Raw genomic sequence first — 11982 nt, forward strand, 5'->3', positions numbered from 1 at the left:
AAAGCTCTAAAGATATACACACATACACATAGACAGATATACTCAGTTCATCTTCCTTGACACCATCATTCTGTTGTTGACAAGGTCAGAGGTTACATGTGCCTCTCTGACTTTGACATCCTGTCCCAGCTCTCCTGCTTCCTCTCTGCAAAAACCCCACAACAAAAATCGAAGAACTAAGTAATAAGGATAAAAGATGCTGATATAAGTGCTAGTTCTATTCTTTGGGTAATAAACATATATACTGCTTACATTTTTTCCACTGTACCCAAATCATAAATTGATAAAAAAGTGATAGGAAATAATAAATTATGTACTGCATTTCTCTGATGTGATTGTACGATTGGCTCAGCTCAAAAGTTTGCCTTAGAATATTAAACTTTACAGAATAGTTATGTGTCACTCATACATTAATAGAACTGTGTGTATGCTTCATAATCCCTCTCTCTCATGCTCTCTCAGGATATAGGTGTTGTCCAATGTGAAGGAAGGAAATTCTGTCATTTAGAACAATGGGCCCTGCTTCTCTATCAATAGGCACTGAAAAAGCGAGAAGGAGAAAGAGAGAGAAATGGAAGTCAAGAATACACGCTAAGACCCTCCTGGAGAACAGGGAGACAATTTTGGTTAAAAAATGAGAAAGTAGGTGAAACTAAACATCTGGTCATGTAACGTCAGAAAATGGACTATTTAAGCCTAATCGTTCTGGAATAAGGTGACATACGTTGGACATCCACTAGTATTTTTTCAATATTATCTGAATACTTTTTACAAACAACAACAGCAGTTCAGAAGATTTATCCCGGGATAAGCCAAAGCCAATCACAGTGGGTAAGTCACATTCAAATCATCTGGTTCTGAGAAAAGCCATTTCACCAAACTCAAATTGTCAGATTTGGACCTTTTGAGCTGTAGTCAGCAATATATCGAGAGCATTTCCCCAACCGAATGTTGTAAATTTTGTTTCTTGGTTATTCTACATCCACCATTTACTTTGTAGAATGTGAAGAAATCAATTATGGTCAAAGAGACAATAAATAGTGCAGAGTACACTGGTAAAATAAGCCTGGAGTGAACTTCTAGCACTTTTGAGGAATGAGGGCTGAAGACCCTTAGGGGGTCTGTTCATGGGTTTTCCCCATCAGCCTGAGAGGATGCACGGAGGTGAAGCCCACAGTCAGGGTGGAGGACAAAAATGTATGTTATTACATATAACCAACCTTCAAGATTTCTAATGAAAGTACAAAAATGATATTCATAGAATGTGGTTTGGCTACACGTCTGAACTTCAGGAGCGATAGTTTTGTGACGGTTGATATCCTCGTTGTGGCCTCTTGGCGAAGCCACTTGACTCTTACTTGACTTCCACAAGTTTGCCTAGCTCAGGAGCGACAGTGCCAAACCTCTGTTATTCATTAGAGATGTAGACATGGCTGTAAAATAAATCTGATTCTACGAGCCGTAGCTGTTCACTTCCTGCCCTGTCAACTTTGGCTTGCTGCGTTAATACTGCGTTACTCATAGACCTTTGGTTTATTGAAGAATGTATGACATTGCATGTCCCGATTGTTGAACTACAAAAGCTTTTCCTGCCGTTTGTCTGCTGAGGTCATAGAGTGTCATTCACTCAACTGATTTTGGAAATTATAAAACTTTAAATGACACAAAAGAAGAAACTTTCTTCAAAGTGTTGCAAGATGCCTAATATTGTTACCTTATGTCAACATTCTCCTTTTCTTTCCGTTCTTTCTCCGTCTGTTTTTGTAGGACATTTAAATTTTTGGTTTTCCTTTGACAATTTTTTTGGTCGTTTAAACTTTCCAGTCTCCACATTCCTACCTGTCTCATTCAATCCTCTCCACCCTCTTTCTTTCCTTCTCAGATGGAGGAGTCTGGTAGTCCCCGATTTAGGAAGCTCCATTTCCCAGTGGGCTTGTGGATCAATTCTCCACGAAAACACTTTGCGAAGCTGGGAGCCCGTTGGCCCAGTGCGGCATCAGTCAAGTTAGTGTTGTGAACTTTGCTTTGCTTTATTAAAGGGATGGTTCACCCAAAAATAAAAATTATGTGATTTATTCACCCTCATGTCTTTAAAATGAAGACCTTTTGTGAAATGTGGTTTTGTGTCCATACAATGGAAGTCAATTGGGGCCAGTGTTGTTTGGTTATCAACGTTCTTCAAAATATCTTCTTTTGTGTTCTGCAGAAGAAAGAAGGTCAAATAAGTCTTCGGGTGAACTATCCCTCTAAATACAGTCTCTATAGGGCTTTACCTATACTTCCGTGACAGCTTCTATATTTTAGAAGTGACTTATAGTCACTTTTTGACACTTGGTTACTGTTTTGCTGTGCTTTTGACTAACTGAGATTATGATTAGCATGATTTGTGTATTGTATACTACCTTTTTTTTCATTTTCATTAGGTCCACAACCAGTTCAGATGCTGCCTCACTGCACGAAGCTCCATCATCAGCCCCTTCCTCCTCCCTCTCTCACTCCACCCCTTCTCTTGCCCCGCCCTCTCCATCCCAATCTCCAGCCTTTCTACGGCCTCGTCCAGCCAATCAGCAATCTCGTGCCAAGCGGATCTCCCACCTCTTCCTGAGAGGTCGGTCCAACAGCGACAGAGACCGCGGCATTGGAGAACGTGAGAGGGAGGTATGGGCGCATTCTGCCACGCCCTCATCACATCACTACCTGCCTCCTGCTTCGTCAAATGCCCCTGGCCTGGTCAAGATCTATGGAGATGCCCTGTCCAGCGGGGCAAACTATCGGAGCTTGCTCGCGAATATGCACTCCACCGCTCGCCAGCTCATTCAGCAGGTCATCACCCGCTACACTGAGAGGGAGAGAGAGAACGAGTGTGAAGACACAGGTATGTCAGTAGTTGTAGTGATAGAGCAAGAATTGTATAAATCATACGTAATTTTGCACTAAAATCAACCCCAAATTTATGAAAGACAAAGCATCAAATTGTAGAGCCTTAAGACATCACAGATTAGATGTAGGAAATTAGACTTTACCCGCTCATTATATCATTCCATTCTAAACATATCAACTTCCTGTTCACCTGGTCAGCTCTTCAGAAATATTACCCCGAGGAATTCCTGTTATGTGATGTCATTGGAAAGCCCATTCACCAGCCAGATGGAGCCATTAAATGGCAAACAGAGTGCAGAAGAGGCGTGGCCGCCTGGGAATGCCCCTTACAGCTAGTGGACATGTGGAGACCCAAGGATGGTTTCGAGCGACGGTTTGAGATCTCCCGCCTTGATGAATATGAGAGGGAGGAGAAAGAAAAGGAGAAAGAGCGAGAGAGAGATGGGGAGAGTTATCAAGGTTAGAATGACTTGCAGAACACCTAAACAGTGGTCTTCAACATGGTGACCCGGGGCACCTGCTGGCCCGCATGAATGTAATTGTAATTTTGTAATGTAATATAATTTTGTATTTAGAAGTGAAATTTAATTAGTGGGAAATAATTCTGATGGCAACAGGAGTACGATGGAGGCGGAGTCGCATGGCATCTGGAGGCGGTCCAGAGGAAGAAAGAGGTCACCGGGGACGGAACAGTGAACTTAGAAGGAGCATTAGTGATATGAACCTGAGTCTGAGACGTCGCCAGGGCATCAACTCTGCCAATGACCCCAGGCGTACTAGCAAGGTCCCAAACAATGAACAGGACAGGAAGAACATAGTGAGCATGATAGCAACTGAGCCAGGAGAGGTAAAAATTAAAAAGGATGCATGCATTTATACATTTGGCAGATGCTTTAATTCAAGTATTGGAGTGTGCTAGCATGAGTTAGTTCAAGAATGGGTTAGCATGCAATTTAAATAAAGCCACGCAATAACCATATATATCCCTCACTTTTAAGACCCCTGGTTCAAGAGGTGGCGGCGAGGCAGACAGATGCACTCGTGCAGCAGAGGAAGAGATGGACACCTGTGACCTGGAAGTGATGTCGCAAAGTCTGATCCTTCCGCCAACGGATCGTCCATACTTCCTGTTACTGCAAGGCTATGACCAGAGCAAGGCTAGACATGCATCATCTCACTTATCTTACAGCTACCTCATGACATCATACCTATATTCCTCTAATCGCAACATTCCATCACCGCTTTCATACCTTTGAGTGGAATAGCCATTGAATGCGCGGCACAAAACAGCCATACAGAGGCTCTATAAACACACGCGGGCCGGACAATAGCAACACAAACATGCTGTGTCTACATCTACATCTTTGAACAATGACCTCACACAAGCGTGCATTGTTGAAAACTGTAACACTCTTCATTCCTTATCATCCATGTATTTCTGCAACTTAAGATAGGAGATCCCACAGATTGTAGTAAAAGACCACAATGACGATGATAACAGCTTTTTTCCACTCTTGCTCACTCTCTCTCCATTTTCTTCTTTGTCTTTTTATGTCTCTCTATCACCCCCTCGTTCTTACTCTACACGCCTCACTGTCTTGCTTGTTTCGCTGTTATTTCTTCAGGACTTTGTGCTGTACATCATGGCGGGTCACACACATGTTTTTGGGCGGAAGCCAACATTCCGTGAGCGTGAGATGGACAGGGAGAGAGAGAGGAAGGGGAAGAGGCCTCTAAAAGTGGACACTTTCCTCTCGGCTCCTGACCTGCTAGTCCGACACCTCATGATCAGGAGAGACGCAGCTGTCCCTGGGCAACCCCGCGGTCAAGGTACCCTGACCATACGACCACAATGTAAAAAAAATAAACTTCAACAGCACAAAACAGATGTTTTACAGTGTGCTGATATTCCTTTTCACTGAATTTCAAGTGCATTGAGAATGTGGTACATCGTTAAAGGTTTAGTTCACCCAAAAATGAAAATTCTGTAATGAGTTACTCACTCTCTAGGTGTTCCAAGCCGGTATAAATGTCTTTTTTTGGTTGAACACAAAGAAGGATTTTTGGAAGAATGCTTGTATCCAAACAGTTCTTGGACCATATTGACTACCATAGTAGGAAAAGATACAATGGTAGTTACAAGCGCCCCAGAACTGTTTCCTGTTCTACATTCTTCAAAATATCTCCTTTTGTGTTCAACAGAAGTTATTTTTCCTATTATGGTAGTCAATGGTGCCCAAGAACTGTTTGGTTGTAAGCATTCTTCTAATATCTTTCTCTGTTTATCAGAACAAAAAAAGATTTGGAACAATTTGAGGGTGAGTAAATGAGAACAAGATTTTTATTTCTGGGCGAACTATCCAATTCATGACAGAATGGTTTTTAGTTTGGCTGGATTATGGTAAGGAAATAAAATACAAATGAAATCTTTTTAATATTTAAATTGTTTATTCCCGACAGCAATAGAATTAGATGGAGGGCTCGTGGAGTGTCCTGCCTGATTTCTTTATTCTAAAATCTTAAAAGGTGTCTCCTCTAATGTTTTAAAAGAGATTTTAACAAAACGCCAGACTGTAATCATATTTGCTCAGACACAAAAGCAGGCAAAGATTATTAATGTGAGTTCATAAATTCATGTTTGAATTCATATAGGATCAATATGTATTCAAACATTTCTTATCAAATTCGTCCAAAACCAAATAACATGACTTATGTGTTCATGTTTTGTTTTGTGCAATTCCAGCATTTTGATGGTGACATTTTCAGTCAAAACTTAAATTTAAAATCGAATATATGAACCAATGTATTAGTAATATTGATAGATTCAAGACATCAGAAAAATATCAGCCTATGCACAAGTTTTTTTATTTTAAATTATTCATGCGTTATAGATGTGACAAAAAAGAACAGTTTTTGAGAGACAACATACTTTGTAGCATTTCTGTGAATAGAAATGAACAAACCAGAAGCAAGATTATACATGGAAAAGGACATAAAATGTAGGAGGACATAAAATAGTTACTATATTTAAATTTTCATGTTCCCATTTATTAGGAATATATGTACTGTTATGGATGTGACACTTATTCACTAATTAACTTATATTACTATGGAAAACTATGCTTTAGAAACTTTAAAAACTTTAACATGGGTATTTAAACCTTTCAATATTGCATGAAATGCCAATTTCTGAAGTACAGCATTGGCATCATAACTACACTTATACTTCCCAATCTTTTCTAGCATTGGTACGTCCATTCAGAGGAGGACCAGTCACTCTAAACGGAGCGCCACTTTACAGGGAATCAGTCCTGAAGCCAGGAGACTTGCTGGGTCTTGGCAGCCACTTCCTCTTTCTTTATCGCGACCCCCGAGTGACCCCCGCCGTGCCTCTGGCTTTACCCCCACCATGGCAAGGTGACATGTCGCCTTCCTACGGCCCTGGCAACGTGACAGATAGACAGGAAATGCTCCGGCTGTATCTGGGGTCCACAGAATCACTCCTGAAATTCCAGGCCAAACATGCGGATGCCCTGCTGCAGGTAAACACTGATATAATCTGATATATCTGGCGTAAACAAACACAAGTGCATGTAAACAGAGACAGAGGGAATTTTATCACAATGACATACTGCAGCTACCAAACAGTAGTCTGCAGCAATTTAAAAAATCTGAGAGCAACCGAAGTTTAACCACAGATGCCAAAAAATCTTTCATGTCTGAATGTTTATATTATAGCTTGCAAGTGGCACATACTTCGTAAATGCTGCAATGGAACATCATTTAGGGAAAATGTTATAACCGCTAAACTGTTGTGAAACAAATACTGCGGTAGGTTTAAATCTGCAGTGGATTCTTCTCGTTTATTTATATAATTCGTTTACCTTTGTTCTTCTTTTAGGAAATTATCTCAAAGAACTCCAGCCCAGATTCAGGGGGTGGGGCTTTAGCACCTGCCTATCTTCTCTCGCTCATGATCGACTATGCGTCTAAACATCTGGATCCTGAATTAATACCGCAGCTGCTATTAAAGGCAGCCAATCAGATCAAAGGGATTGTTTGGGTGAGTAGCCGAAAGTCTAAATGACACAAAACATCATGATATTATAAAGCATAAAACCACAGTCTGTAAAGCATTAGCTTGCGCTGTTATATAACAGTGTTGTGACAGCCATTGCAGGGTAAACGCAATATTGAACATGACATGGCTTTGAACAACCCATGACTGTATGTGAAACCTTTTTTGCTTTCTTTGGCTCCCGTTGGTCGGTTATTGCACTTAGACCAGAAACGCAACAAACACTTACTATGTAATAGAGTTAATCTGCTGAGAGTGTTTGTGCGCTGGATGTCGAGGTTGTGCAAGAGTGCTTTAAGATGGAATTTCTCTTTCTCTCTGTGTGCTGTGAAGTTGTGGTTGAGGAGCCACAGCTGCAGACACAGATGGGCTTTCACTGGAATTTTGCCGTAGTTTGTAAACAGAGGTTGACTGATGTCATTTCCACCCGTTTGGAAAATGTGCTGTCATTGTCCGGACACATCAGCCAAACACTCCCGCCCATGCATTCATCCGAGTCTGCTTTAATCTCTCTCTCTCTCTTCCATTATTCATCTTTCAGGACAAAATTAAAGAGTTTGGTGACAAACATCCAACACAAAAGTAAGAACCTGCACTACCTCTCATCTTCATCTGTATACGCTGTTGTAAATCTGTTGCTAAGTGATGTTATGGGCTGTAAACAACAAATCCTCTCCCCTTGCCCTGCATTGAGCTTGTATCATTGCAATTTTACATTTTATGTAAAAAAAAAAAAATACTTGTCTGGAACATGCAGAAAAGGTTCTGAAGTTTTTAGCTGTGACTTGTATCCATTTGAGTCCAATTTTACATTTGATCCCATGATAAAGACTCGATGTTTCAATCTGTACGTACTACGCCATGCTGAGGTTCAACAGTTTTTATGTGTTCTCAGCTCAGCAGATGCTGAGGTTGAACTTCCTCCACCAAGTACCCAAAAGCTCTCCTCTGACCTTCAACCCCTCATGTTCTGGATGTCCAATGCCACTGAGCTTCTCAACTTCTTTCAGGTCAAAGTTGAAGCCATGGAAAAAGAATGGGAATTTGAAGGTGAGAATGATATCAGCAATTACAGTATGTTTTCTCAAAATAAAAAGCACATGCATCGTTGCAATCTTCTGTTTTAGACGTGTTGTGTCTTATGTTCACCTAAATCAGTTTCATCTCATTGCTTACTATGCCATCGTGTCCCTTTTGGTGAACCTTCTAGTCTAAGCAAACATTCCTTCAACGTTATTTTCAGCAAAAAATTACATTTCGGAGCAGATATCTCGAATACAAGTAGTTCAGTTCATGGATTCCACACTGTCGTCATTATGTCAACTTATTTATCATTTATTGTTTAGCATATTCTTATGACGAAAACAAACAGTTATGTTTTGCAACCTGTAGCCCCAGGTGACCCTGTTCTCTCAGCTGACATGGACACCTGTTCAGAAGCGCTTGCACAGCTAGATGATGTCATTATGCACACGTTTCAGCAGTGTGTTTACCATCTGACCAAGGTGAGGAAATATGCATCACTCTTACATGAATATGCATAAATCCTTCATACTGTATATATTCGTACGTATTTGTTGCAAACAACACAATATTTGGATATCTTCCCGTCGTATCTCTTTTCCAGACTTTATACTCTCTGCTCCCAGCATTGTTAGACACTAACCCATTCTCCACCGAAGAGAAAAAGAGAGGAAAAGCAGAAGCGAAAGACAGAGCAGGTGGTGGAGGAGAGGGAGACGAGGAAGAAGATGTCTCCACTTTACCTCCCACCGTAGCAGGACTGGTGGAAGTGTATCGGTGCTCTCTGCAGCTTTCACGAGAAGCTTGCCTCTCTCCGCCTCTCACTTCTCAAACATTTGGCTACCTCTTCTTCTTCACAAACACGTCTCTTCTCAACACACTTTTGGAGAGAGGTGAGAATGAACAGTCTTTCATAAACACTGTTTGTGCTTGTTTGGAGCCGTGATGACAACAGTTGACCATTCTGACTCAAACAGGACACGATGGCAAAAAGTTGATGTTTGGTGTTGTTGAAAATTATTTGTTTGTCTTTGCTCGTGCAGATAGTCTGTTCTCGTGGTCACGGGCTGTTCAAATTCGAACTAATCTGGACCTGGTTTTAGACTGGCTTCAAGGTGCAGGCCTTGGAGACATTGCTTCTGAGTTTTTAAAGAAGCTATCAGTTACTGTCAACTTCCTGTGCATACCCAAAACCCGTCTCATTCAGGTGAGAGTTTGACCTCTTTGAAGACTTGACCTTTTGACTGTAAAGATACATAAATCCATAATTAAGTCATAAATTAAATTTCAATAAACATCTTTCACTTTGTCTGCTAGTCGTCATGGTCCAGTTTACAGGAAGAACATTCCTTGCTGAGTCCTGCTCAGCTTCACCATCTTCTCAATCATTATAAGCTTGGACCAGCGAGAGCCTCACCATCTTCTTGGGCTCCACCTCCTGGTACTGAATTAAGTGGTGGTGAGTAATACTGACTGCTTGTTTTTTCATCATAAAAAAATCTCTTCCTGTTCTTAACATCAGCGATTTTTTGTTCATAATGTTATTCAAGATATTTTTGAGAGTTTCTTGGACCATCCTCCTCTTATTCTGCCTAATGAGACACCTCGCCTGGACCTCACCCAGCCAATCCCGGGAACTGAGTTACAAAAGGAAGTGACACGTCTGCGAACGTTCCTGTGGGGGCTCAACCAGGATGAACTACCGGCTAATCAGCGGACTCGGCTTTAACTTCCATCCAGTTGTGAAATGATGACACCAATACAAATTAGAGAAATTATCTGTTTGTAATACATGTAAGCTACATTAGAGCCAGTTCATGCAGAAATACTAGAACTGCATTTGTCTGACAAGCACATGAGTTAGATTTGAATGCATTATATTGATTACATTATCATTTTAAAATTGCTTGGGAAGTGAGAGAAAAACAGAAGTGTGTTTTGATGGCCTTTAAAAAGATATTCTCAAATAAAGAGTTAAGCAATTCTATAAAACAAAAATGATGAAAGTTGAGATTCATTGCCTGGTTGCAATGAAAAAAAATGTTTTTTTTGTGCTGGTAAAGAAGGCGTTTCATTAATTCACAGATTGAAATGTATCTAAATATAACACTACTGTAAACAGTTTAATCTTATGATCAGGAATCAGTTGTATCAACCTACTTTACACATAATGACTTTTCACATGTCTGTAATAAATACATAAAACCTACATGTACTGTCATGATTTTTTAATAATGTTATCTCAATATTAGATTTAATTTTTAAATAATGACAGAAAGATAACTGTAAACAGTATGAAAACAAGTCAAGCAGCGTCCGCATGCTGTTTTATTAATCACCGCTGGGTGGCGTGATCGCAGTGACTCAACGATAAGTGAGAAACGACACTGATCAATTGCCAAAATCACTAGCAAGGTAAAGTACAACAATGTCCTGAAATTTGTTGAGGATTTCTGTCAAGTGTTTTGAGTTTAAAACTGTAGTATAAGACTTACAATAGGCAGTGGCAGTAAAAGTGTACCCTCAAAAAATAGCTTACCTTGAACAACATTTAACATGGTAACGTTAGGCCTATAGTCTTAACTAATAACCTTAGCCTAGCTACAAAAATACGATAAATAAACATGTGCTTTCACAATAGAGAAATACGGAATTTCTTTGTCTTTGAAAGTTAGAATTATTTAATAGGAGGCTGTTTTTTTACAGTTTGTTATAATAACAACATTGTATAATCTGTGGTTTGCCATGGTACTTCTTTGTAACAGTGCTAGTGTATATTGACTTTCCTTGTTGTTGTCTTTTACCACAGACGTTTAAGTAAGAAAACTCCAGTGTTGTGACGGATAAAGCACAGTCCACAGGCTACTGTATGTTGTATTTCATAATTCTGATTAACAAAACCTTCCCTGACGGAATGACGTTCAAACAAACAGGTTTTCAGGATAAGAAAGAAAATTCCCAAGACTCGCGCTGACGTCATATCACGTCTTTAATCCACATTTATTGCAAGAGCTTGTTATCCTTTCCACATTGTGTCTCACTGTGTGCCAGATCCCCGTCCCTTCCGGTCAATTGCGGCATTTTTACGGTAAGAATGCGATCCCGTGAGAGCTGTTTACATCACTCCGGATTTTCAATTCGTCCAGTCAGTGGCACCAGTCCCAATTTGTCTCGAAACCTCCATCCGCGCCGTGTCATAGTCTCAAGACGGTGGCATATTGGTGTGAGTCACGTTCTGCCTCTCTGCGGTCTAACTTTAATCAATTAGGTTACTATACGACTTCTGATTTGCAAATCTGTGTGGTTTGTGAGCGAGACTGTCCACGGGCTATTTTGAACTGGTCATGTATTCATCATGGAATAAATTGACGATTATTTGTGTTAAAGATGTTTTTCAGGCAAGTGGTCATACAGTTAGGGGTCAGTGGCGTTGTCTGCGTCAATCTTCCCATTCTGATTCTGTGTCACTGTCTTCCCCTTTACGTGTGTGTCTGTATATTGCTCACTGGGCCAGTGCACTACACCCATTCCTCCAGGTGCAGCTTCCCGCACCTGTACAAGTTCCTCTCTGTAATTAGGACGACACAATTATTTTTCGGAGGCGGAGGGGTGACGGAACATACAATGGTGCACTTATTCTCTCTTTCCTTTCTTTTACTCCATCTCTCGTGTAATGATAGATTCTTGACTCTTCAAAGCGCACAGGTTTCCTGCAAAACTGCTGAGTCAGTTAGGAGAGAACGGGAGGGTCTCTGTATGTGTGTGTTCACTCTGGAGAACCAAACTCAAACTGGGTCTTTTCCTGCATATAAAAGCTTGTCTAATTGTACGCACATGTTTTGTGTGTATTGGTGTGTTTATGTTTATCACAGTTCGTAAGGACACTTATTGGTAAGGACCCCATGAAGTTGTCAAAGACTTTCACAGAAACGTTGACATTATTAGATTTAAACAAAGCAGGATTCGGCCTATTTTTGAGCATTGTAAATAGCAACTTCTTT

General features: G+C 40.5%; 1 protein-coding gene across 2 annotated transcripts; it reads left to right on the top strand.

The window, feature by feature from the left end:
• The first annotated feature begins 534 nt into the window (after positions 1-534).
• On the top strand, positions 535-10190 carry rasip1 (Ras interacting protein 1). 2 transcript variants are annotated; one of them, XM_056763346.1, is made up of 16 exons: positions 535-831; positions 1883-2004; positions 2424-2875; positions 3079-3339; positions 3498-3727; positions 3879-4037; positions 4506-4710; positions 6124-6422; positions 6782-6943; positions 7500-7540; positions 7854-8008; positions 8351-8463; positions 8586-8874; positions 9025-9188; positions 9299-9440; positions 9532-10190. In XM_056763346.1, exons 2-16 carry the CDS (start codon positions 1883-1885, stop codon positions 9708-9710), a joined length of 2973 nt encoding a protein of 990 aa, XP_056619324.1. In that variant the 5' UTR covers positions 535-831; the 3' UTR covers positions 9711-10190. The 2 variants fall into 2 exon arrangements, with proteins under 2 accessions (XP_056619324.1, XP_056619325.1); XM_056763347.1 differs by having other exon boundaries at positions 7890-8008.
• The last annotated feature ends 1792 nt before the right edge of the window (positions 10191-11982 follow it).

Source organism: Triplophysa dalaica, chromosome 12 (assembly GCF_015846415.1).
Source record: "Triplophysa dalaica isolate WHDGS20190420 chromosome 12, ASM1584641v1, whole genome shotgun sequence".
Lineage (NCBI taxonomy): Eukaryota > Metazoa > Chordata > Actinopteri > Cypriniformes > Nemacheilidae > Triplophysa > Triplophysa dalaica.

Excerpts from the sequence above, each read along its gene's own strand:
- rasip1 (XM_056763346.1), top strand. The coding sequence starts at position 1,883 with ATGGAGGAGTCTGGTAGTCCCCGATTTAGGAAGCTCCATTTCCCAGTG. Across the intron at positions 8,009-8,350 it reads AAAAGAATGGGAATTTGAAG|CCCCAGGTGACCCTGTTCTC; the intron begins GTGAGAATGATA and ends TGCAACCTGTAG. Across the intron at positions 8,875-9,024 it reads CAACACACTTTTGGAGAGAG|ATAGTCTGTTCTCGTGGTCA; the intron begins GTGAGAATGAAC and ends TTGCTCGTGCAG.